We start from the raw sequence: 22,560 nt of genomic DNA, 5'->3' as shown, positions 1-22,560 counted from the left end.
AAAGTTCTGCTGACAGTTGATGGATAGCTCACCTGACTGGCCTGCCTTGAAGATGAGTCACAGATGAGCTGGAGGATGGAGCTGGTCAGGTATAGAAAAGCAACTTAGGAATGAGCACTAGAAGCAAGCAAAACAACAACAAGTGTGTGTGGGGGGATCTTGTAATTTTATAATCCCACAGCTAGGAATTCAAGTCTGATGATCTGGCAGAGGGGAGCTCGAGATAGGCTTTTATCCCAAAGTTAGATTATTATTTTTCTTCCTTTAAAAAAAAAAAAAGAAGAAGATGGGGGTCTCACTCTGTAGCCATGGCTGGCCTGAGTGTCATAAAGATCCTTTGCCTCCCAAGTCCTAGTATAGGGCCACCATGCACCTATTTATAATAGTATCTGGGAGAATGCCTAGCATGCAACAAGAGAAGGAAGCGCTATGGGTGCAGCGCATTGAAATTATTCCAGTTACATGGCAATTGACAAGATTGTTGTAAATTTACATTTATTTGTGAGTATGTGTGAGTGTGTGTGTGTGTGAGAGAGAGAGAGAGAGAGAGAGAGACAGAGACAGAGAGAGAGGTGGAGGTCAGAGAACCGAGAAAGGCAGCTGAGCCTGCCTTTCCTTCCATCATATGGATCACAAGAATTGAAGTCAGGTATGGTAGCAGGTATATTTATTACCTGATGAACTATCTCACCGACCTTGAAAATGTTGTTTATGAAGAATTTGTTTTTAGACTTATTTTATGTGTGTGGTTGTTTCTGCCAGCACGTGTATATGCATGCAGTGCCAGGGGAACCCATAAGGGAGCTTCAGATCCCCCAAACTGAAGTCAAATACGTTGGGGTGCAGCACATGGGTTCTGGGAATCAAACCCAAGATCTCTTACAAAAGCAGCAGGTGCTCTTAACAAGCCAGCTATTTCATCTCTCCAATACTGTTTAGGAGGAAATTTTAATGATACAAAAGAAAAGTTAGCTGAGAGGCAGAGAGGCAGGCGGATTTCTGAGTTCGAGGCCAGCCTGGTCTACAAAGTGAGTTCCAGGACAGCCAGGGCTTTACAGAGAAACCCTGTCTCGGAAAAAAAGAAAAAGAAAAAGAAAGAAAGAAAAAAGAAAAGTTAGCTGAAGCAGTAAGACATGGCCCAGATCCTGACTCAGGCAGTCAATGCAAATTGTCAGTTACATGCATTTATAAGTTCCGAGGGGAGCCGGATTGGTAAATATCCGAATCTTCACAGTTTTTATTTTGATTTGTTTTAAAGAACCAGAAGTGAGTTGTCGGTCGTTTATGTAAAAGTGCTTTTGAGGGGGCTGGTGAGATGGCTCAGTGGGTAAGAGCACCCGACTGCTCTTCCAAAGGTCAGGAGTTCAAATCCCAGCAACCACATGGTGGCTCACAACCATCCGTAACAAGATCTGACTCCCTCTTCTGGTGTGTCTGAAGACAGCTACAGTGTACTTACATATAATAAATAAATAAATCTTTAAAAAAAAAAAAAGTGCTTTTGAAACTGTGAGTCGTGACCCCTTTGGGGGGTCAAACAACCATTCCACAGAAGTCGAACATCATCTATCTTGCATATCAGATATTTACATTACAATTCATAACAGTAGCAAAATTACAGTTATGAAGTAGCAAAGAAAATAATTTTATGCTTAGGGGGTCACCACAACATGGTTATTATTATTATTATCATTATTATTATTAATTTTATTATTAGTATTAAAGGGTCGCAGCATTAGGAAGGTTGAGAACCACTGTGTTAAAGCATTTGTTACTTTTACAGTCAGGGAAGGAAGCAAACTTTTTAAAGTCGCTGTGCTGTCCACCAATGAAATTCTGAGCTCTCAGTGAAAGCGCCAGAGGTGCTTCTTCTGCTCCTAGCTCTAAGCCCTGGATCTCTCTTTCTCCCTGGGGCTGTCTGACCAGTTTCTGAGTAGCTATCACGTCCCCGTGGCCACTGCAAGCGCCAAGCGTAGCCAAGCGTATCACAGCTCCTGACCAGAGGTGGAAGGTCAGGGGTGGAGCCCAACTTTCTTCTGTCCCGGAGCGAGATCTGGACTGCACTGCGTGCCTGAAGCTCTGGTCCTCCTTCAGGCCATTGCGGCCGCCGCCCAGCCCGCAGCTTCAGGGGCTAAGGCAAAGTGCCTTGTCATTGGGAAAGCTGGTGGCGGGGCATTGAATTACAGTTCCATGGAGCTGGAGTACAACTGCGGGGGTGGGAAATGAACAGAATCCCCTGTTCTCCTCGCAACGCACTCTGCCTAGCGGGGTGAGGCCGTCCGAGGCGGGGGCCCACTGGGGCCGCCTGGACTAGCCTGTTCCTCTTCAGGGCAACACCTGTGAGCCGGCAGCCATTCATCCAAGTCGGCCTCGCTCCTGGGGCGAGCCCTCCGCCTGCGCCTTGACCCTGCCCCTCCAGCTTCGCGATGCTGCGAGTCTTCATCCTCTTTGCGGAGAATGTCCACACCCCGGATTCCGACATCAGCGATGCCTACTGCTCCGCAGTGTTTGCAGGTAGGACCGCCGGGGAGACCCTGCCAAGGCACCCTAGCGGGACCAGAATAGAATCCTAAGGAGTGATCAGGGAGTGTCTGGAAGCCAGGAAAAAGACTGCCTAACAACACCTGACTAACGTTGAATATCGATAAGACACAGAGGAGAGGGGTGGGGCACCTCAGGGGAAACTGAGGCTGTGAGATAGAAGTGGCCCAACTGCGCTTCAGCTGGACCAGGGCTGAGGGCAGGCTACTACTCTTTTCTCTGGATCCCTTAAAAGATGTCTTTCCACTCTTGGCTGCACAACCCTGTGAAGCAGGGCTCTGCTCCTCTCCCCGGAAGGCCCTGGCCTCTGTCTATTTATAACTTCCCCCGGCCTTTACTCATTATCAGAAGCTAGACTAGCAGACCGCCTGCCACTGAAGCAAATAGCCACGCCTCCAGAAATCTTATTCTCTCATTCTCTCTCTCTCTCTCTCTCTCTCTCTCTCTCTCTCTCTCTCTCTCTCTCTCTCCTTCCCTCCCTCTCTCCCCCTTCCCACCCCATAGTGGGAGAAGTTTAGCTGTCACCATTATCAATCTTTAGGAGTCTCCCTTACTCTCAACAGAATAACACCTGTGAGGGGGCGTTATTTAGGCTTTATTAGACTGGGGTCCCCTAATGCTTGGCAGCCTGCTCCTCTCTGTGACTCTCTGTGGAAAGTCCTGTGACTTTCCACAGCAAGCTTTGGCAGAGTTATGCCTGCACTTTTCTTTTAGGATGTGAAGGCTGGCCATGTTTGCTTTTCCAGGACAACCCTTCCCTATCCCAGGACCAGACCAGGACCCGGCTCTTTAGTTTATCTTCCAGCTCTGAGACATAATGGGGATCAGGAGTAGAGGGCAAGGGTTTGGGCCAATTTCACCACCCACTCTCTACATTTCCTTCTCTGCCTTCCTTCCCAGCTAGTCCTCTTTTCCCTTCATACCTGACCCAGGAGATTAGAGCATCAGTTTGCCCCTGGCCATCCAGTGAAAATCCCTTTTTGGTGTCACTAGTCATCAAGTATGCACATGGGCTCACAAGCATGTGCACATCTTGGAGTCCCTGGGACATCTGAAGGCTTGAGGCAAGCATGGCACACGCAGGTGTGTTGGGAGCACACAGTGCCCAGTGTAGGACTTGGTGCAGAGACCCAGGGTGGGCAGCCTGGAAAGCAGCCTGCACTAAAAGAAGAAGATGAAGAGCTAGCTTAGAGAACTCCGCAAAGGTTCATTGCCTTCTCTTTCTCCTGCCCACCCCTCCCCCAGGGCAGGCTCAGGAGCTCTAGTGGGAGGAAGGCTAGAGGAGTTGGGGGGGGGGGATAATGAATGGGAGTGCTTTCTAGCTCACCAGAAGCACAGCTGGTAGTTACCGGCCCCAGGGACCTGTCTAGAGTCTTTCCTCAACCTCACTGGGGGGGGGGAGGGCATCCATAGTCCTCCTGTTAGCTGCTGCCTGGCTCCTCTGGGTATGTTCCCCTTTCCTGGATCCCAGAGCTCACTGTCCAGAAAGGAAGTGTGTTGTGTGTGCTCTCAACCTGAGAAGCAGGCTGGCTGGAACGCATAACCCCAGGATGTCATTGTCAGGCAGTGGAGAATGCAGTCTTTCCCTTCCCCCAGGCCCTGGCCACTTTCCACCTCCTGCGTTTAGCCAAACTCTTAACCCATGTCTAAATTTGGGTGTCTTGCAGTATTTAAGCTTGCTCACACTTCTGCTGTTCTCTGTCAGGGCCAGGCTGGTGAATGATTACAGAGCAGGCTCTGACCTGGGGCAGAGAAATGTGAACCACCCTTCTGGGAAGCCTATTCTCCCTAGCTGACCCAGACCTGCCTTCCCAGTGACGTGGTCACAATATCTCACAGATTCTCTGTGGGAGAGTAAATTCAGTCAGGTCTACAGGGTTAAAGGGCAAGGGTATTATCCCCTTCACATTGGCCCAGAGAGATTTTGCCAAGGGGCTTTACCAAGGTGGTCCACTTGCCAGAGAATCCCCTCCCAAGAGGCCTGTGAATAAGAAAGGGCACATGGAATGCATGCCATGTGCCACCCACACCAACCAGGCTGGATGCCCAGTGTAGGGTTGAGTCTAGAAGAGGGAACATAAGGTTGTAAGGATCGCAATACAGGACAAATAACCCAAAGGTGGAGGGGCCTAACTTCTTTGAGACAGGGTTTCTGTGTGTAGCCTTGGCTGTCCTAGAACTTACTCTGTAGACCAGGCTGGCCACATACAGAGATCCACCTGCCTCTGCCTCCTGAGTGCTGGGATTAAAGGCCCGTACTATACCTCCCAGTTCTGACTTCTTAACGTCTTTATCACAAGGAGGGGAAGTGGACATTGGCTAAACAAGCAAGACATCATTTTCAGAAACTGTTTCTGTAAAAGGCTACAAAACTCCTATGATGAGTATCCAGACTTATTACACCTGACATGCTTCTGAATAGAACATATAACACGAGCCACCTCCTGGTCCAGTAGCAAGCACGGTTGGTAGCAACTCTCATCGTCCCACTTTACAGAAGGGAAAACCGAGGCACAAAGACAAAAGTGACTAGCGTAATGTTTGCTCCAGTAAGGACTGGATTTGGGGTTTCATGCCCAGGCATCCTGGATCTAGTCATCTCTACGTCACCTTTACTCTCTCTACTGCTGCCTTCTAGCTCTAGGTCTGACTCTGAGACAGAGGAGGAAGAAGACTGAATTCAGGCTCTGGTGTGTGCCTATCTGCATGTTTATTTGCGCACACACACACACACACACACACACACACACACACCCTGACCCCCTGACACATCACACACATGGTTCTTACTCCTTACTCACCTGGGTACCAAGGGCCTCAGTTCTTCTTGGATCCCCTTCTCTCTGTCTGGTGGGCCAGTTAGACACCACTTAGTAAGATTTTCCAGTGTCCCAGCCCTTGTCCCAGAGTCCTCACATGGCTGTGGAGGTTGTGTTTAGGATCTGATACCCTAAGTCCAGCATGATGGGTCTTAAGTCCCTGAAGATGACATGATTATAGCAGGGCCTCTGGGGGAGGGGCAGTGGTGTCACTGTGGGCCTTTTTTTCTGGAATAAAAGCTGAGAAGGGGACAAAGGAAGGCAGACAGCTGGCAGCCTTGGTCGCAGCCCAGTGTTATAAAACTATTGAGAGAGGGAGGGAGGAAGGGAGAGGGAGAGGGAGGGGAGTGGCTAAGATCACCGGCTTTGTACACATAAATTGCTTAGGATTTCTAACCTTGAACTTCACGTTCCAGCTCTGCCACTTTTCAACTGTGTGTCCTTGGACAAGCCACTCAGCTACTCTGTGTCTGATGTGGCAGACCAGACAAAGCACTTTCAACAGTTCCCGGGCCTCAGCACTTTTTTTGGTTTTTTGAGACAGGGTTTCTCTGTGTAGCTCTGGCTGTTCTGGAACTCACTTTGTAGACCAGGCTGGCCTCGAACTCAGAAATCCACCTGCCTCTTTTTAACTATAGGGCTGGGAATATAGCTTCGTTGGTAGAATGTTTGCCTAATAGGAAGGGAACCTGGGTTTATTCTCTACCTCTGTGTACAGGCAGGATGGGTGATACATATGTGTTATCTCAGCATTCAGGAGACGGAGGCAGGAGGATCAGAAACTCAATGTTATCATCAACTACACAGAGCTCCAGGTTGGCCTGGGCTACATAAGACTCTGTCTCAACAAACTAACAAACAAAAATGAATGCATGTTAGCTACAGTTAATATTTATAATCACAATTTTTTATAATTACTATTATAATTAACATATACATATATCAAGACACTGTTGTACAGACCTAGGAAAGCTTTCAGTATATTTATTTATCTATCTATCTATCTATCTATCTATCTATCTATCTATCTATCTATTTATTTATTTATTTATTTATTTATTTTTCGAGATAGGGGTTTCTCTGTGTAGCTCTGGCTGTCCTGGAACTCACTTTGTAGACCAGGCTGGCCTCGAACTCAGAAATCTGCCTGCCTCTGCCTCCCGAGTGCTGGGATTAAAGGTGTACACCACCACGCCTGGCTCAGTATTTTTTTTTTTAACTGAGTCAGTTTTATCGTTGGCTCTGTTTGTCCATCCAGTGTCCTCCCAAACGGATACAACCAGCTGTATGGCTGGTAAACGTACTCATGTAATTACATCAAGAGATGGTCCTTCGTGATTTTTTGGGTCCTTCGTGGAATCGGGAATTGGGTGGGGGTTTCCCCACTAGGTTCTAACAGTATCTGCCAATCTGCAGGCACCCTTGACTCCTCTGTCTGCCATTCCTTTATCAGTCCTTCTGAACCAAGGCACTGTCTGCCTGCCCAACGGCAGGCCATGGCCTCATAGTGCTGCTATGCCTCTCTGAATGCGGATTCCCTCCCCCAGCTGGAGCCCTCAGCCCTCCCTTCCCGATGCTCTCCCGTTCTCACTGCTTGCCTGCTGGCTTCTATCCACCTTTGTCCCCTAGAGGAAGTCCTAGCTGGTGGGGAGGAAGCAGGGGGATCAGCACGGTGCTGAAGACAACACCTTTGCAAAGCGTCATCCTCTTGTTTTCACAGATGCTAAATCAGTCTCTGCAAGTTCTGGGTCACCCCAGGAGGAAAAGGTGGCCGGCCAGGGGCCTGCATCATTTCCACCATAGCAGGCTCTTCCTGGAGGTCACATGCTTAGGGTTGTAGTTGGACCACTTGAGTGTTTACATCCTCAACAACATGAAGGTAGTTACTGGACTGGGGCATCCAGAGAGAGGTGAGGATAGCAGAGAGGACATACAGGGGGTTAGGGACTTGCAAATGTGTCCTAAAGGAATTCTGCAAACTCATGCAGAGCAGCCCTCTGAAGAGTGAGTGGTGTCACTGTGCAGAAGTCAACATCTTTGCCTCAGAGTGCTTGGTGTTTAGGTCCTGGGAAACAAAACTCCAGACCTTAGGAGAATGTGTTCAAAGAAAGCTTCAGTCTTCATTCATGGTTAGGTGGTATGACCACCAAGAGATTACAGAGAACAGGACTACAAACGTTCCTGTGTCTTGGGAGCCTGGCCAGTGATGGCACCCATGTGCTCACTGGGTAAGTGGGGGGTCAGTGCACCCCCAACCTATACACAGGTGTTTGATTTATGTTAAATGGGCTCCATGTTAAAAAGCCAGGTGGGGTTAAAAAGAGATTCTCTGATTTTTTCAAAGGAAGCTATAAGAGGAGATTGACATGTTCCAATGCTTAACTTGGGCACAATTTTGCTATGAAACATCATATTGCTCCAAGACATGTCTCTCGGGGACACCAGTGTATTGTCTTATGCACAGCATAAACTATAGGACAGCATCCTTCCTCTCCCTTATCCATCATCACCCATGAGGGGGGACATCATTAAAACCAATGAAGACTTTTAATTTCCTTTTTCTTACCTCTATCAGTCTGGACACATGATGTCTAAGCACAACAAATAAACAAAAACCCCATCTGGAATTCTACAAATTACTTCACAATCGATCTCATTCCCATTGGACTTCCAGTTGACCTTTTGCTTGGTGAATAGTTTGCTCTCTCTCTCTCTGTAGTTTGCTCTCTCTCTCTGTAGTTTGCTCTCTCTCTCTCTCTCTCTCTCTCTCTCTCTGTAGTTTGCTCTCTCTCTCTCTGTAGTTTGCTCTCTCTCTCTCTCTCTCTCTCTCTCTTTCTGTAGTTTGCTCTCTCTCTCTCTCTCTGTAGTTTGCTTTCTCTCTCTGTAGATGCAAATCTACAGATACCCACTATCATGAGACCCCTAATGCCTTCATGATAAACCATAGTAATCATTGACATATTGGCATCCTAGTTCAACAGTTCCTGATGCATCAGGTTGTCCAAGATCCTTCTTCCTCTTGCTCTGTTCTCTCCAGGCAGTGTCTTTGTCAATATGTGATAGCATAGCATCATAATTCATATCCAGAATATCTAAAAGAAGGAAAAGGTACTGGAGAAGCACGCGTTTTCTCCATAAAGGCACACGGTCAGTTACATACATATTTCCTCCTTCTATTTCATTGATCTCATACTCAAATCTAGCTGCAAGGGAGTCTGGGGAAATATAGTTTTTAATTTGGATATCAAGTGCCAGATAAAACTGTGGGAAATATCAGTAGAAGAAAGAAGAACTGATATGGAGGGTAAGTTTCATTCTCCATTTCAGCTTCTCTCTCTCTCTCTCTCTCTCTCTCTCTCTCTCTCTCTCTCTCTCTCTCTGTGTGTGTGTGTGTGTGTGTGTGTGTGTGTGTGTGTGTGTGTGTACACACATGCATGCATGCATAAGCAGGCATGACTACCTTCTAGTAATGGGATTACCAGTGTGATCTACTTCACCTGACTTTTAAACACAGTTTCTGGGGCTGGAACTCCTCTCTTCATGTTTTCACAGCAAGCACCCTTACCATCTAAGCTATTTCCATAGCTCTGTTACAGCTTTATCATTGAGACAAATCCCCTCGAGAGGAGGCCCCATTGAGTTGTGGCTCCAGTCTGAAGTCTGCAAGGGACCGGCTGTGTGTTTAGGCGAAGGAAAGTTCTGAGTGATGAACAACAGTAAGGCCAGGAAGCTGGAGGTTCAGATGGGGAAAGGCCTCAGGATGTGCTCAGGGTCTGGGTCAGCAGCTGTGGCTTTTCTGGTTAATGGAAAAGGTATGTGGAGTCCCTGTTTCTTGGACACAGGCCAAGGTTGTGCTGAAGTCCCTTGGAATAGTCTCTGAAAATATTAGACATACCCCTTGCAGATTTCCTGTGCTGAGTATTGTGGACTGGAGTGGGGACAGGAATAGAAATAGGCTCTCTTTCTTTCTCTCTTCCTCTATTCTCTCTCTCTCTCCTCTCTCTCTCCTCTCTCTCTCCTCTCTCTCTCTCTCTCTCTCTCTCTCTCTCTCTCTCTCTCTCTCTCTCTCTCTGTTAGGACTTGCAGAGGAAGAGGTGGAGGCGAATCTAGGAGTCGAAAAATAAAGCTCACAATATCTAAAATTTCCCCTAGGGGGCAATGCTGCCTTCTCTGAAAAGTACTGAGTACCTCAGGAGGCGGAGCCCATTCTGGGGAGCCCTGAGCAGTGTCCACTGCTTCAACTCCAGGCCAGCCCTGACCTACACACTGGGAATACCAGGGCACTGAGCCAGCCCTGGTCTCTGACAATGAGCAAGCAAGTTCACAGCTAGGCCTTTCTTAAAACTGCCATGAACGCTAAGGAAAAATGTCTCTGCTGAAGTGGTTACTTCCCAGAGTGACCCAACCTAGAGGGAGGTCAGGGCCTTCTTCCCTAGGGACTGATACTTGAACTGAGACCCCATGGGTGGATGGAGGTGATATTGCAGAGGGAGTCAGAAAGCAGCAGTGAGTAGACTCGAAGCTGGAGGGGAGGTTGGTGTGTTTGAGAAACTGAAAACTCTCTGGAATTAGAACTCTGGGGTTAAGGGCCTGAGAGGTCTTAACCTCTGGCACAGGGAAAGGAATTTAGGCTTCATCCCAGGAGAAGAGGAGGCCCTTGACAGATCTTCATCAGGGCAGTGACCCAACTGTGCTTGAAGATCTCACGACTGCAATGTGGGTAATGGACCATATGTGGCTGTGGTGACCATGGCACGGCCAGTTAGGAGATGCTGTCTCTCATCGGGCAGAAGCAGATGCCAGTGGGTGGCATCAGGAGCTTGTGGATGCCCAGGTGGTACCGACATAACGAGTGTTCAGAAGAGTGACCTAAATTGCAGTTAACTGGCATTTTAGGCTCAAGTAGACTTAAATGACGGTTCTAAAGTGATCAGTCACTCCCTTGAATATGATGATGGGTTCTGGATATATATGTATGTGCACTGCACACCCCCAAAAGCATTACCCTGAATCAGGCCGATTCACTGCTTTCTCTGCTCTGCTGTCCAGGATCCCCAGACATTTGGGTCTCATTGGCAATTGGCTCTATGCTACCTTGCTTACAGGAAGCAGGAATGGGAGTTGTGTTTCTTGGTGTAGGACATATAAGCCTGTGCCCTCACAAGAACAACTTAGGATGCAGGCCCATGGCAACCCTGCCATTGACAGGAGATAGAGTCAGGTCTATCATGGAACCAAAGACATGCATCTAATCAGCTAGGTTCTGTGTAGTGTGTAATTATAAAAACCAATCCACTCTATGGCCGGCTAAGTACTGCTAATGATGGTCTTCCCACCTCCATGGGGAGCCCCAAGTGGCAGTCTGCCCTGCTTCCTGTGGTTAGCTGCTGCCAAACTGCTTGCACTTCCCAAGCCACCAGCTCCCTGTGGCAAACCTGTACAAGCTGGCTGCCGCTCACTCTAACCTCCTTTGCCCTGTAAAATGACAACTCCAGAGGCTTGTAATTTACCAGCCAGATTTATAACAGTAAATCATCAACCACCAAAATGCCCACACAAAGAACTCTAAAATCAATTGATATAAATACAAGCTGCACACCTAGATTGGACAAATGTACCCTACATTTCCCAGTTGTCTATCTACAGCATCCCCAGTTACTCATGGCTCCAAGGACCACGTGGTTCCAGCTCAACATCCTCCCTCTCCTACAAGTTCCATGTTATCTCTCCTAGTCCGACTCCTCCCCCTCCCCTTTCTAAAACTTTCAGCTCCACCTTCTTCCACTGCCCAATCACAGGCCCTAGTCTTATCTGATTAATTAAGATTTCACCTGACCTCACATCCCTTTTGAGGGGGCAGAAAAAAAACAGACAGCAATCCACAGCAATTCTGCTACGAGAAAACTGGGAGCCAAGGGAGAGGAGCAGAGTCAGAGAGAGTAAGAGAAGGTCCTAGCAGCCAGAGAAGGTTCTGGATTCTCCTTCCGACTTGTCTTTCACCATGCCCCACTCCAGTGAGGATTGCTGGCCCTCGCAGGGGCCTTCCTCTTCTTGAGAGCATGTCCCACAGTGCCTAGAGTTGCAGCTGCTGCCATCTGCTGTCTGTGTTGCCTGATGAAAAAGGGCCGGGACCATGCCCCCGCCCCACCCCCATTTACCTGCTGGAGTGTGTGGGGATGGAGGTGGGGAAGAGAAACTTAGGTCCTGTTGGGAAGGATCTTCCTAAGCTGTTACAGGATCAGACAACACACAGATGCGTGCTCAGGACTGGAATGACTTAAGGCTCGTGACTTTAGCAACTTGAGACACCTTGGAGGGTGAAGAGTGCAAAGATTGTTGCAGTGGAACTGCAGGAAATCGAATGAGCAGCGACTGGGAACATAGTGTTATTTGAGTTAGACCTCAACAACTCTAGGTGTCGCCAGGAGATTTCCGTGGCAGCTCACTAGGAGCTGCTCCTGGGTCACTGGGCACACAGTGCGCACTCATTCGGCGTTTATTGCGAGACTCGTTGGACCCGCGCTGCCCCAGGCAACAACCCTGCCCTGTTCTTGCCAGCCACTCATCCAGTACCTCGCAGCAGCGTTTCCTTCTCTGGAGACCCTCAGAACAAGGCACCAGTGCCTGGTCCGGAGTAATTCCTTGCTCCTCCCTGGCCACCGCCCTGAGGGCGGACCCAGGCCGGGATGGAAGGGAGGATCCGCCCCCTGGGTGTACCTTGTCCCACGCGCAGCCTCGCATTCTAAGCTGACTAAGTCTCCGCGGAGGCAAAGCAGAGTCAACTGCTCTCTTGGCATAGCCATTCTGGATCTGAACTCTGGCAGGGCAGTAGTGACTGAGTCCTAAGCTCCTACTCCCTCTCCGCCCCACGCGCCTGGGCTGCGGAGCCATGCTCTGTTGCTTGCTGGCAAGGGCCAGCAACCTCCCCAATGTGAAGAAGGACCGGCGCAGCGATCCTGTTGCCAGCCTGATTTTTCGAGGTGAGAGCCCTGAAGCCACTTCATTCAGGCTTGGGTACCATCCGTTTGTTTCTTTGCATCTAGCTTTGGAGTCTGTGGACCCAGATCAGACCAGGAATCCCGCCCCAGGACTGACAGCAAGGAAACCTAACAGCAATTGTCCAGAGTTTAGGAAAACTGGAAGTACTTACTGTTCTAGGCCAGGAGTAATTACTTTCCTAAGACGGTACCCAGAAGGAAGAAAGGCTGGATAGTGGGCACAGGGTGGGTTGGAAGACGCAGAGGGTAGCGGTGTAATCAGGGCCACCACATAACTGAACTGGTTTGTGAGCGTTTTAGTAGTGCTCTTTGAAAGTTACCGTCCCATCCATCTATCCATGAATCTGACTGAACACTGTCCGTTTGAATGGCCAAATCTCAACCAGAAGGAAGAGGAACTGAATACTATGGATGTGGCTTTGATGCAGGAAGTCTGAGGAGATTCTGGGATGTGGGATGCTTTCCAAATTCAAGTTGCTAAGTCGTGTGCTAAGTCTTAGACCAGAAAGGGTTTCTCTGCTGAGACTGCTTCTTCCTCCACATATCAGGCCCTTTCACTATGGCTTCAGGCAGATTCCCAAGGGAGGGATGTCTCAGGAGAGGAAAGGGAAGAGGAAGGACCTGTCAAAATGAGAGAAGGAACAATAGTGGTGAGTCAGGACCCCAGTTCTGCAGAGAGAGATAAATAAGGAGAGGAGAGAGGGCTTCCTCTCACCAGGAGCTGTACTCTGGGGCTCTGCGGAAAATATATTTAAAAAGGGAAGCAGCATGTAGAGAAACTGAGGCACGGCTTGTCACAAAAGTGTTAACCTTTGTGACAGCAGTGGGGACATCAGGATTCCAAGGTTTTGTTCACTTTACATGCAGCCCCACCCCCAAATAATAGGAGAGACGGGGACTGAACTGAGCTCCAGATCAGGTGTTTGTTCTTGGTCGTGGGTGACTACCGGGCTGATTCTTTTGCAAAGTGTGATTTGAACCATCCTAGGCCTCCCTGGTGTTTCATTGATCAGGCTTGCCAGGGTGTTCCTGATGTCAGGCAACTTTCAGCAGGGTTCTTCCTTCTTTCTCCCCTGACCCTGTCTCTCAGCTGTCGCCCAGACTTTCACTATACGGAAATTGTTGGGGAAGTTGGGTGTACCTCCGTGGTAGAGCACTTTTTTGGTGTGTGGTGTGTGTATATGCATGTAGGAGAGGCTGGAGGAGAACCTCTGGTTCAAAGTGCTGCTTAGGTTTGGTTTGGTTTCTTCCTCTTCTTTTTCTCTTTCTTTCTCCCTTCCTTCCTTCCTTCCTTCCTTCCTTCCTTCCTTCCTTCCTTCCTTCCTTCCTTCCTTCCTTCCTTCCTTCCTTCCTTTCTTTCTTTCTTTCTTTCTTTCTTTCTTTCTTTCTTTCTTTCTTTCTTTCTTTCTTTCCTTTTTTGAGACATTTTGAGATATCTCATTGGCTTCCAATTTCCCAGGTCAATGAAACGCCATAAAAACTGGTTGGCCCTGGAGCCCTAGGATTTTTACCTGACTCTGTCACCTGTCAGTGCTGGGCTTACAAATATTTGCCACCACACCTAGGTTTTGTTTGTTTGTTTGTTTGTTTTAACATCCAGCTTTAGTTCTCTTGCTTGCTAGGCAACCAGTTTCCCTTATCAGGATCCTGGGCCACTGTTAGACCATTTTCCCATCATGAATTAAAAAGAGAAGCCCTTGGGCTTCATTCCTTGCCCAAACCAAACCAGAACAAAACGTCAGATAGAACTTTCAGCACTGAGAATGGCACTACTCTTGCATCAGATAGGTGGCCAGAGCTGTTGAAGCCCTATTTGGCTGTTGCCCTGCTTCAGTTATCCTGAATATGCTCACCTGTGGTCCTCTCCAAATCTCAGCCTTCCCACTTGTATGGAGCCTTGCTGTTTATTTGCACAGATGAGAAGGGCCGTGACTGCATGTAACCTCTCCAGCAGAGATGAGAGTTAACCTCGGGGTCTGTATTGCCACCTTCTCCACAAAGGCTTTCAGTAGACCCTGTCTAACTGCAGCAGAACCTTGTTGGGTCTGCTAGCACACCTCCCCAGACCTCCATCAAATGCCAGGACTCCTGAGAACAGCCACCTGTCTTGATAATTCACTGGAATGACCTCTTCTGAGTGGGGTATGGCTTTTCACTTCTGACCCCTCGCCTCCCTCAATCTGGGCATGGCACTTGTTTTTTCGTGGTACTTGAGAGTCACTTGCAGAGTATATCATCCACAAACTTCTAGGAGGTGACCTGTGAATCACCTTCTAACATGTATCTGATGCAGGCCATTTTGGACATGGAGATGATACCATGGACAATGATACCATGGACGAAATGACCGTGCTTGTTCAATGGAGTCTGGCGTTGAGTTGATACCTGGCTGTTAGAATCAGACCCAGGATTTATGAAGCACCCAGTGTGGGGATCTCTACCCTATAGTATACCAGAATGGTGGGAAGACCTTTAATAGAGCCCATTACCGTAGCTCACTGGCCCCTGAGGTGGGGCCCCGCAGGGTATTCCTGACCAGGCACAGTCAGGATTGATAAGCAGTGAGTCACAGAGGGACGGGGGCCTGCTTGCCGAGAAACCGTCCCACACCAGGTGCTGTGCTTGCCTCCAGCATGAAGCTGAGATATGTGGGCCTGGGCTGGCCTCACCCTGCAGTTGTTGCCTGGGCATTCCATCTTCAGATGTAATTTCAGGATCTGCCTCCAAAAATAGATTCTGGGCTTTGGGAGGTTGGACTCAGAGCTGTCTGGCTTCCCCATCTGAGGCCATTATACAGGCTATTAATTAATGTTAGTCATATCATTGATCTTGTATTCACTGATTAATTACTTAACCAAGGTTGCCACGAGTAACTGGGCATGCACGGAGCTTTCTTGACCATCATTTGTATGAATGAGAGGTTTCAGTTTCCTTTCTTACAACGTTTGACGTCTCTCTTCTGCCCTGACCATTTTCCATCCTGTAATGCAATTATTTATATCCCTCTATTTATGTGTTTTCTGCATTGAACAAACATTTGCTGAGCACATATTATGTACCCATTGCCATCCCAGATGCTGGAGATGCATCTGAGGACAAAAATCAGTCCCCTGCTCCTTTGGAGTTCAAATGTTCCTGGACTGACTATACCCCTGGTGAATTCCTGGCTAGGAACCCAAGTGGCCTTGTTTCCCTTCCTGCCCCTCTCTTGGTCATTGATTGGGTCCCCTCTCCTCCTGCATCCCCTTTGTCACCCAGGCAGGATCCTGGGGGTCTTACAGGACCATCAGTCCCGAGGGAGTACTTCTGCCTCACCTGTCAGGGAAGAAGGGCAAGAAGGCCACTAAGGTGATTTGATTCCCTAGGGAACCTGTGTCAAAGTCTAGGAACATTTTGGGTTGACATTCCTGGGGCAACAGGTGGCTACTGGAATGCAGCGCTCAGGGGCCAGCAATGAGCTCAAGAGCCCATACATGGTGCAGGCCCCACAGAGCTCACGGCAAGGATTTGTGTGGCTCTGAAGGTTAATTGTGCAAGGTAGAGAAACTCTGCTGTGTGGACACACTGCGGTGAGATGCCTCGCAATGCCATCCATACCTAAGCATAAAGACTAGCTATCTCTGTCCTATGCTGGAATTCCCAGACTCCCTACCTTCGTCTCTAGGGAACCCCAGGAAGTTTGCATATTTAAAAATATGCCAAGGCAACATGCATAGAGGCCACACAGGTCTAAGCCAGATGGAATCCCAGAGGGCAAGTGGGAACAAGCCCTGTCCCTAATCCAGAAGTTATCTCCAACTGATAACCACTCACAAAAGAAAAATTAGTTTTCTCTAATAGAGTCTCAGTAGGTTTGCAAGCCACACTGGTCCAGCTCTAGATGACCAACACAAAACAAACTTAGTGATTTTTTGGAGATTTTTTTCTTGTCTTATAATGTTTTATTTGGGAGATACACGCGCGCGCGCACACACACACACAAACACACACACACACACACACACGTGATTTATGAATATCTCTTGTTTATACATCATGGTTTCCAGTATTGTGTTTTTTATTGGATTTCTGTGTGTGTGAGTGTGAGTGTGAGTCTCTGTGTCTATCTGTGTATCTTGTGTGTTTTCTTTGGATCTTTTTATCCTATTTGTTTTGTCCTATTCTGCCTGGTTAGTTTATTGTAGTTTGTTTTATTTTTTAGATGCCTCTTTACTTTATAATGAGGGAGAGGAAAAAAAGGCTGTGGATTTGGGTAGTTTTTTAGGGTTTTTATTGCTGTGGTGAAAGCTCTGGCAAAAGGCAAGTTGGGAAGGAAAGGGTTACACTTCCCCATTGTAGTCCATCACTGAAGGAAGTCAAGACAGGAATTCAAACAGGGCAGGCAGGAGCTGGTGCAGAGGCCATGGAGGAGTGCTGCTTACTGGCTTGCTCATCATGGCTTGCTCAGCCTGCTTACTTATAGAACCCAAGACTGCCAGCCCAGGGATGGCACCACCCATCATGGGTTGGACCCTCCCACATCAATCACTAATTAAGAAAATGCCCTACAGCTAGGCCTTATGGAGGAATTTTATTAATTAAGGTTCCTTCTTTCAGGCAACTCTAGTTTGTGTCAACCTGACATAAAACTAGCCAGGTCAGGCGGGTGGGGAAGTATGGAGGGTCCAGAGGAGTTGGGGCTAGTGAAAACCATAAGCAAAATATATTGTATAAGAAAAATCTATTCTATTGATTTTTATTTCATGTGCATTGGTGTTTTGCCTCCATGTATGTCTGTGTGAGGGTATCAGATCCCCTGGAACTGGAGTGACAGACATTTATGAGCTGCCATGTGAGTGCTGGGAACTGAACCTGGGTCCTCTGGAGAAGCAGCCAGCTCTCTTAACCACTGAGCCATCTCTCCAGCCCCCCAAATCTATCTTCAATTGAAAAAATAAGTAATAAAATATACAATGAAAGAAATAAGCCAAGGGTACTTTCTGTGTTGATACTTATTCTTCTACACGGCTCTTTAGAAAGTCCGAGGAGTGTTTTATTTGGTGGCTGTACAGTAGTTAATTCAACCAATTCTCTTAAGATGAGCGCTTAGATCATAGCACTTTTTCTTTTCTTCTTTCTTTCTTTTTTTTTTTTTTTTTTTTGTTTTTCGAGACAGGGTTTCTCTGTATAGCCCTGGCTGTCCTGGAGCTCACTTTGTAGACCAGGCTGGCCTCGAACTCAGAAATCTGCCTGCCTCTGCCTCCCGAGTGCTGGGATTAAAGGCGTGCGCCACCACGCCCGGCCTTCTTCTTTCTTTCTTTTCCTTTTTTTTTGAGATAGGGTCTTGCTCTGTAGCCCAGGCTGGTCTTGAACTCTTATGAGTCTTCCATGTCAGTTTCCCACTTGCTGGTATTACAGGCATGTTTTTATCATGCCTGGCTCTCGATCACACTAAAATATAACCAATTCTTAAATTATACTGTCAACCTGAAGACTTTCCCAGTGGGTGATCTTTGCCTACATGTTTAACTAGCTACTTTCTTTGGATGAGTTCCAGGAGCAGTGTTGCTGTGGCCACCTCTGCAGCTTTGCTGAGTTTCCCACTTGGCCTTCCGGAAGTCTACACCATCACTACACTACATGTTACTACCATGTTTGAGGGCTTATTTTCTTAATATCTTCAAATCTCTAACTATCTCTTGAGGTTCAAATAGCATTTGTTGGGCTGGGAGCTATGACTTAGGTGTGAGGTGCTTGCCTAGTGTGTATGAGGTGTAGGGTTCCATGCCCATCACTGCATAAAACCAGGGGTGGTGGTTCAGATCCATAATCCCAGGTCCTGGGAGGTAGAGGCAGGAGGATCAAAAGTTCAAGGGCATTCTAAGCTACATGGAGAGTTCAAGGTTAGCCTGCATTATCTGAGATCCTGTCTTAAGAAGTTGTATTAATGACATTTCAAGATTAACTATAACATTTATTTCTTACTGAGTTACCTTTTTATCTGCTCCTTTGGAGGTGGGTAGCATTTGTTTTTTTTAGTTAGTTACAAATACTTTTTTACATACTAAGAACAATAACATTTTGTCATGGGTGTTTCAGTTAATTTAAAAACTGTTTATATGTTTGTGTGTTTGCCTGAAAATATGTCTGTGAATCATATGCATGTCTGGTATCCATCCCTGGAGATCAGTGGTAGACATTGGTTCCCCTGTATCTAGAGTTACAGATTTTGTGAGCCACTGTCTGGGTCCTAAGAATCAAACCCATGCCCTCTGGAAGAGCAACCAATTCTCTTAACCACCAAGACCCTTGTTTGTTTCTTCAATTGACAAAACTTGCATAGGGCTGAGTGTGGTGATGCTCGCTTATAACCCAAGTAAGTGCAAAGTAGAGACAGCAGGAGCTCAAGAGTTCAAGGCCAGCCTGGTCTACATGAGACTGCCTTAAAGAAGCAACAAGACAATTCGCATAAGGTTATCTTCTCCAGTGCCAAGTGGACATCTTACTTTGAGCATCTCTCTCTGAGTGCACTCCATGGCAGCCATGGTAACCATCACCCAGTGCTCTTCCTAGCCACCTCTTTCCTGGGCTGTATGATTAGACACATGCGAGTTAGACACATGAGGAGGAGTGACTGAAGGTGGGAAGGGTGATGCTTTGATGGTGAGGTAGGTGACAGACATATACAGGTCTTCCGACGCCCAGGCTTGAGTCCGAAGACAGACAATGGCTTTTCCTCATCAGGGTCAGGGTTGCCTTTCTTCCCTCTATCATCAGTAGTCTAATGACACTGGGATTCTTATTAGTTTTTTGACTTTTGACACGTAGCAAGCCCACAGCAGATTCTTGTGGGCTAAGCCAAGAGGCTCCTGTGGTATTAGAAGCTCTGCGGCTTCTGAGCCACAGAGTTCAGCCACCTGACTCAGGGGCAATAGCAGCCATAGCCCTCCCCTGAACTGACAACTTAAGGGAGTTGGCTCACTATTTGGCTCACTATTTAAGACTACAACAAGTGATCACAGCAGGGAAGTCGTGGCCACCACTACGAGAGATAAAATGTTGAGCTAGCAATCTCCTTTTTATTCAGTTGGGCAGCTAGGGTAAGTCTTCTTCAATCGGTCTAATCCAGAAAATACTTGGACATGTACAGAAATTTGTATCCAGGGTGATTGTAGAATTTGTCAGGTTGACAGTAAATATAAATCAATGCATTCTCCCTGTCCTTGCTGGTCTCTCCTTCCTCTCTAGGTGGGGTTCTCAGTAGCTAACCATGTGTTTTCTTAGTCAGAAACTTGACCCTCCCTCTGTCCACCCTGACACTGGCCCGTAGTCCCAGGCCTACTGCCTGCATCCTCACCATCTTCCCCAAGGACTTTAGAGAGATTGTGATAAGATACATATGATAGAAAGTTTATCTCTTCTCTTTTGGGGGGATGTGGGGACAAGGTTTAGCTATGTAGGCCTGGCTGGCCTCTAACTCAGGATAGTTTTGAGTTTATAGTAATCTTTCTGCCTCTGCAACCTAAATTCTGAGACTATAGCTGTGTGCTATCATGCCTGACTTAATTTATGATCTGTTTTAGGATTTCAAAGCTGTGAAGAGATAACATGACCATGGCAATTCTTATAAAAGAAAATATTTCATTGGGGCTGGCTTACAGTTTTATAGGTTTAGTTCATTATCATCAAGGCAGGAAGCAGGGCAGCTTCCAGGCAGACATGTGCTGGAGAAGGATCTGAGAATTCTATAGCATAATCTACAGGCAGCAAGGAGACTGTCTGTCACCCTGGGCAAAGCTTGAGCATATATAAGACCTCAAACACTGTCTCCACAGTGACACACTTTCTCTAACAAGATCACACCTATTCTATCTAGTAAAGCCATACCCTATGGACCAAACATTTCAAAACATGAGTCTATGGGAGCCATATCTATTAAAACCACCACACCATCTTACCCATTTTTTAAATTTTTATTTTTTAATTAATTAATTAATTAATTAATTAATTTGGTTTTTCGAGACAGGGTTTCTCTGTATAGCCCTGGCTGTCCTGGAACTCACTTTGTAGACCAGGCTGGCCTCAAACTCAGAAATCTGCCTGTCTCTGCCTCCTGAGTGCTGGGATTAAAGGCGTGCGCTACCACCGCCCGGCTTATTTTGTTTTTCAAGACAGGGTTTTTCTGTTTAACAGTCTTGGCTTTCCTGGAACTTGCTCTGTAGACCAGGCCGCCCTCTAACAGAGATCCACTGCCTCTGACTCCTTAGTGCTGGGATTAAAGACATGTGGCACCACACAGACATTTTAACCAATTTTAAGTATTAAGTTTGGTGATATTAAGGGCTTGGAGTAGTGACATACCTCTTTAATCTGTGAGTTCAAAGCCAGCCTGGTCTACAAAGCAAGTCTGGATCAGCCAGGCTCTATGACACAGAGAAACCCTGTCTTGAAAAATCAAAATAAATAAATCAATTAACTAATTAAACAATATTCTTGGTATTAAATATATTCATGGCCTGGGTGTTGTGGCACATTTCTTTTTTTTCTGGTTTTTTTTTTTTTGTTTTTTGTTTGTTTGTTTGTTTGTTTGTTTTCAAGACAGGGTTTTGCTGTATAACCCTGGCTGTCCTGGAACTCACTTTGTAGACCAGGCTGGCCTCGAACTCAGAAATCTGCCTGCCTCTGCCTCTCGAGTGCTGGGATTAAAGGCGTGCACCACCACGGCTGGCTTTTTTTTGTGGCACATTTCTTAATTCCAGTGCTCGGGGGCAGAGGCAGGCTGATCTGTGAGTTCAGTGTGATATTATTAAGTACATCCAGGGGTCTTGGAGTATAGCTCAGGGGGGATAGTGTGTGCTTAGCATGCAGTCAGTTCCTAGTGTCTTCCTTAGCTTGCACTCTCCCTCTAAAATGACAAAACAAAACACACCCCGCCCCCCAAAAAACAGCAAGTTCTACCCACAAACAAAAACGAAACCCCAAGAAAACAAAGAAACCCTACCAGACAGTTGTGCAATTGTCAGCAGCTTGCTTCTCTAGAACATTTCCAGACTTTCATACTCAGGGAACACTTCCACTTCCTTCTCCCCACCTCTAGCAACTACCATCTTCCTCTGCTTCTGTGATCCAGGTTCCCAGCACCCAGAGTCATTCCCTCCCTGCCTCACCAGGCTTCGCTACAGTTATCGTGGGTACTGAGTGCATCTATAGAGCATCTATGGGGCCCTCCAGCACTATCCCCTCAGCAGGAACTGTGTGCACTTTGGAGATTATTAGATGAAAGGACACATTTCCCAAGGCCAGAATCAATGGCCAGGCATGGGATTGGCAAGGTGCCTTCTCTTATTTAGGTGCCTGTCAGTCACATGATGAGCTGGGTAACCATTCCTTTCCTTTAAACAAAAGTTTGCATTTCTACATATATTATTCATATAAACACACAAACTGTTCACGTAGGTTTTTGAGGCAGGGTCTCTTGCACTAGAACCTAGGACTCACCTATTCTGTTAGGCTGTCTGGCCAGCAAGTCCTAAGGAAATGAGTCTCTGTCTTCTCAGCACTAAGGTTACAAGCTCAGGCTACCATACCTGGTTTTCTACATGCTATAGAACTCAGCTTCTTCTGCTTGAGCAGGAAGCACGTTATCATTGAGCCCCAGTGTCTCCTTGTCCCTTGTTCTTCTTTGGGGTTGTAGTCCCATAAGTGGCTCCTCCCAAGTTCACCAGGACTGTCCGAGAGTTTACCCTCTGAGTCAAGACTTCATAACATTCCACTATGGTCCTCTGTGGTCTTCATCTTCAGGGAATACAGGAAGCAGAAAGTGGTTAGAAAGGCACTTAGCCCAGGGCTGTCACGCACATTGCCTGATTATGTTAGCAGGGAGCATTAGGAAATGAGTTTTCTAGTGGGCCACTCAAGAAGGGCAGTATGTGGAATGTTCCATGTTGCTTCTGGAGCCACAGGAAGCAGATTGTGATAGAGGAGGGGCGTGGACATTTAGCTTTCATCTCCTGTCCCTTCAAAACCCTACAGTGGACACAGGTCAGTACACTGCTGGTCAGCTGAGGCCTGGAAGGTGCCTAGTTCTTTAAGGCCACAATACCACATGCCTATAGATGTCAGAGGACTACCCAGGTGTCAAATTTCACCTGCCACCTTGTTTGGGACAGAGTCTGTCTTGTCTACTATTATATATGCCAGCCTACCTGTCTTTGAGCTTCTGA

At 47.2% G+C, this 22,560-nt stretch overlaps 1 protein-coding gene across 16 annotated transcripts in view; it reads left to right on the top strand.

Annotated features, from left to right (window-relative positions):
* The first annotated feature begins 1,994 nt into the window (after window positions 1-1,994).
* Window positions 1,995-22,560, top strand: part of Dysf (dysferlin) — a 201,616-nt gene continuing 181,050 nt past the window's right edge. For 8 of the 16 annotated variants that reach the window (XM_021164309.3, XM_021164305.3, XM_021164308.3 and 5 more), the window contains exon 1: window positions 12,104-12,340. In XM_021164309.3, coding sequence (XP_021019968.1) covers window positions 12,250-12,340 — 91 coding nt within the window. In that variant the 5' untranslated portion in view covers window positions 12,104-12,249. Of the gene's footprint in view, window positions 2,515-12,103; window positions 12,341-22,560 lie in introns of those variants that run through there. The other 8 variants (XM_021164311.3, XM_021164307.3, XM_021164310.3 and 5 more) reach the window with 2 other exon arrangements.

Source organism: Mus caroli, unplaced genomic scaffold (assembly GCF_978045245.1).
Source record: "Mus caroli unplaced genomic scaffold, Mus_caroli_1 scaffold_7, whole genome shotgun sequence".
Classification (NCBI taxonomy): domain Eukaryota; kingdom Metazoa; phylum Chordata; class Mammalia; order Rodentia; family Muridae; genus Mus; species Mus caroli.
Note: the sequence above shows the minus strand (reverse complement) of the source record. Positions and strands in the feature narration are given on the sequence as shown.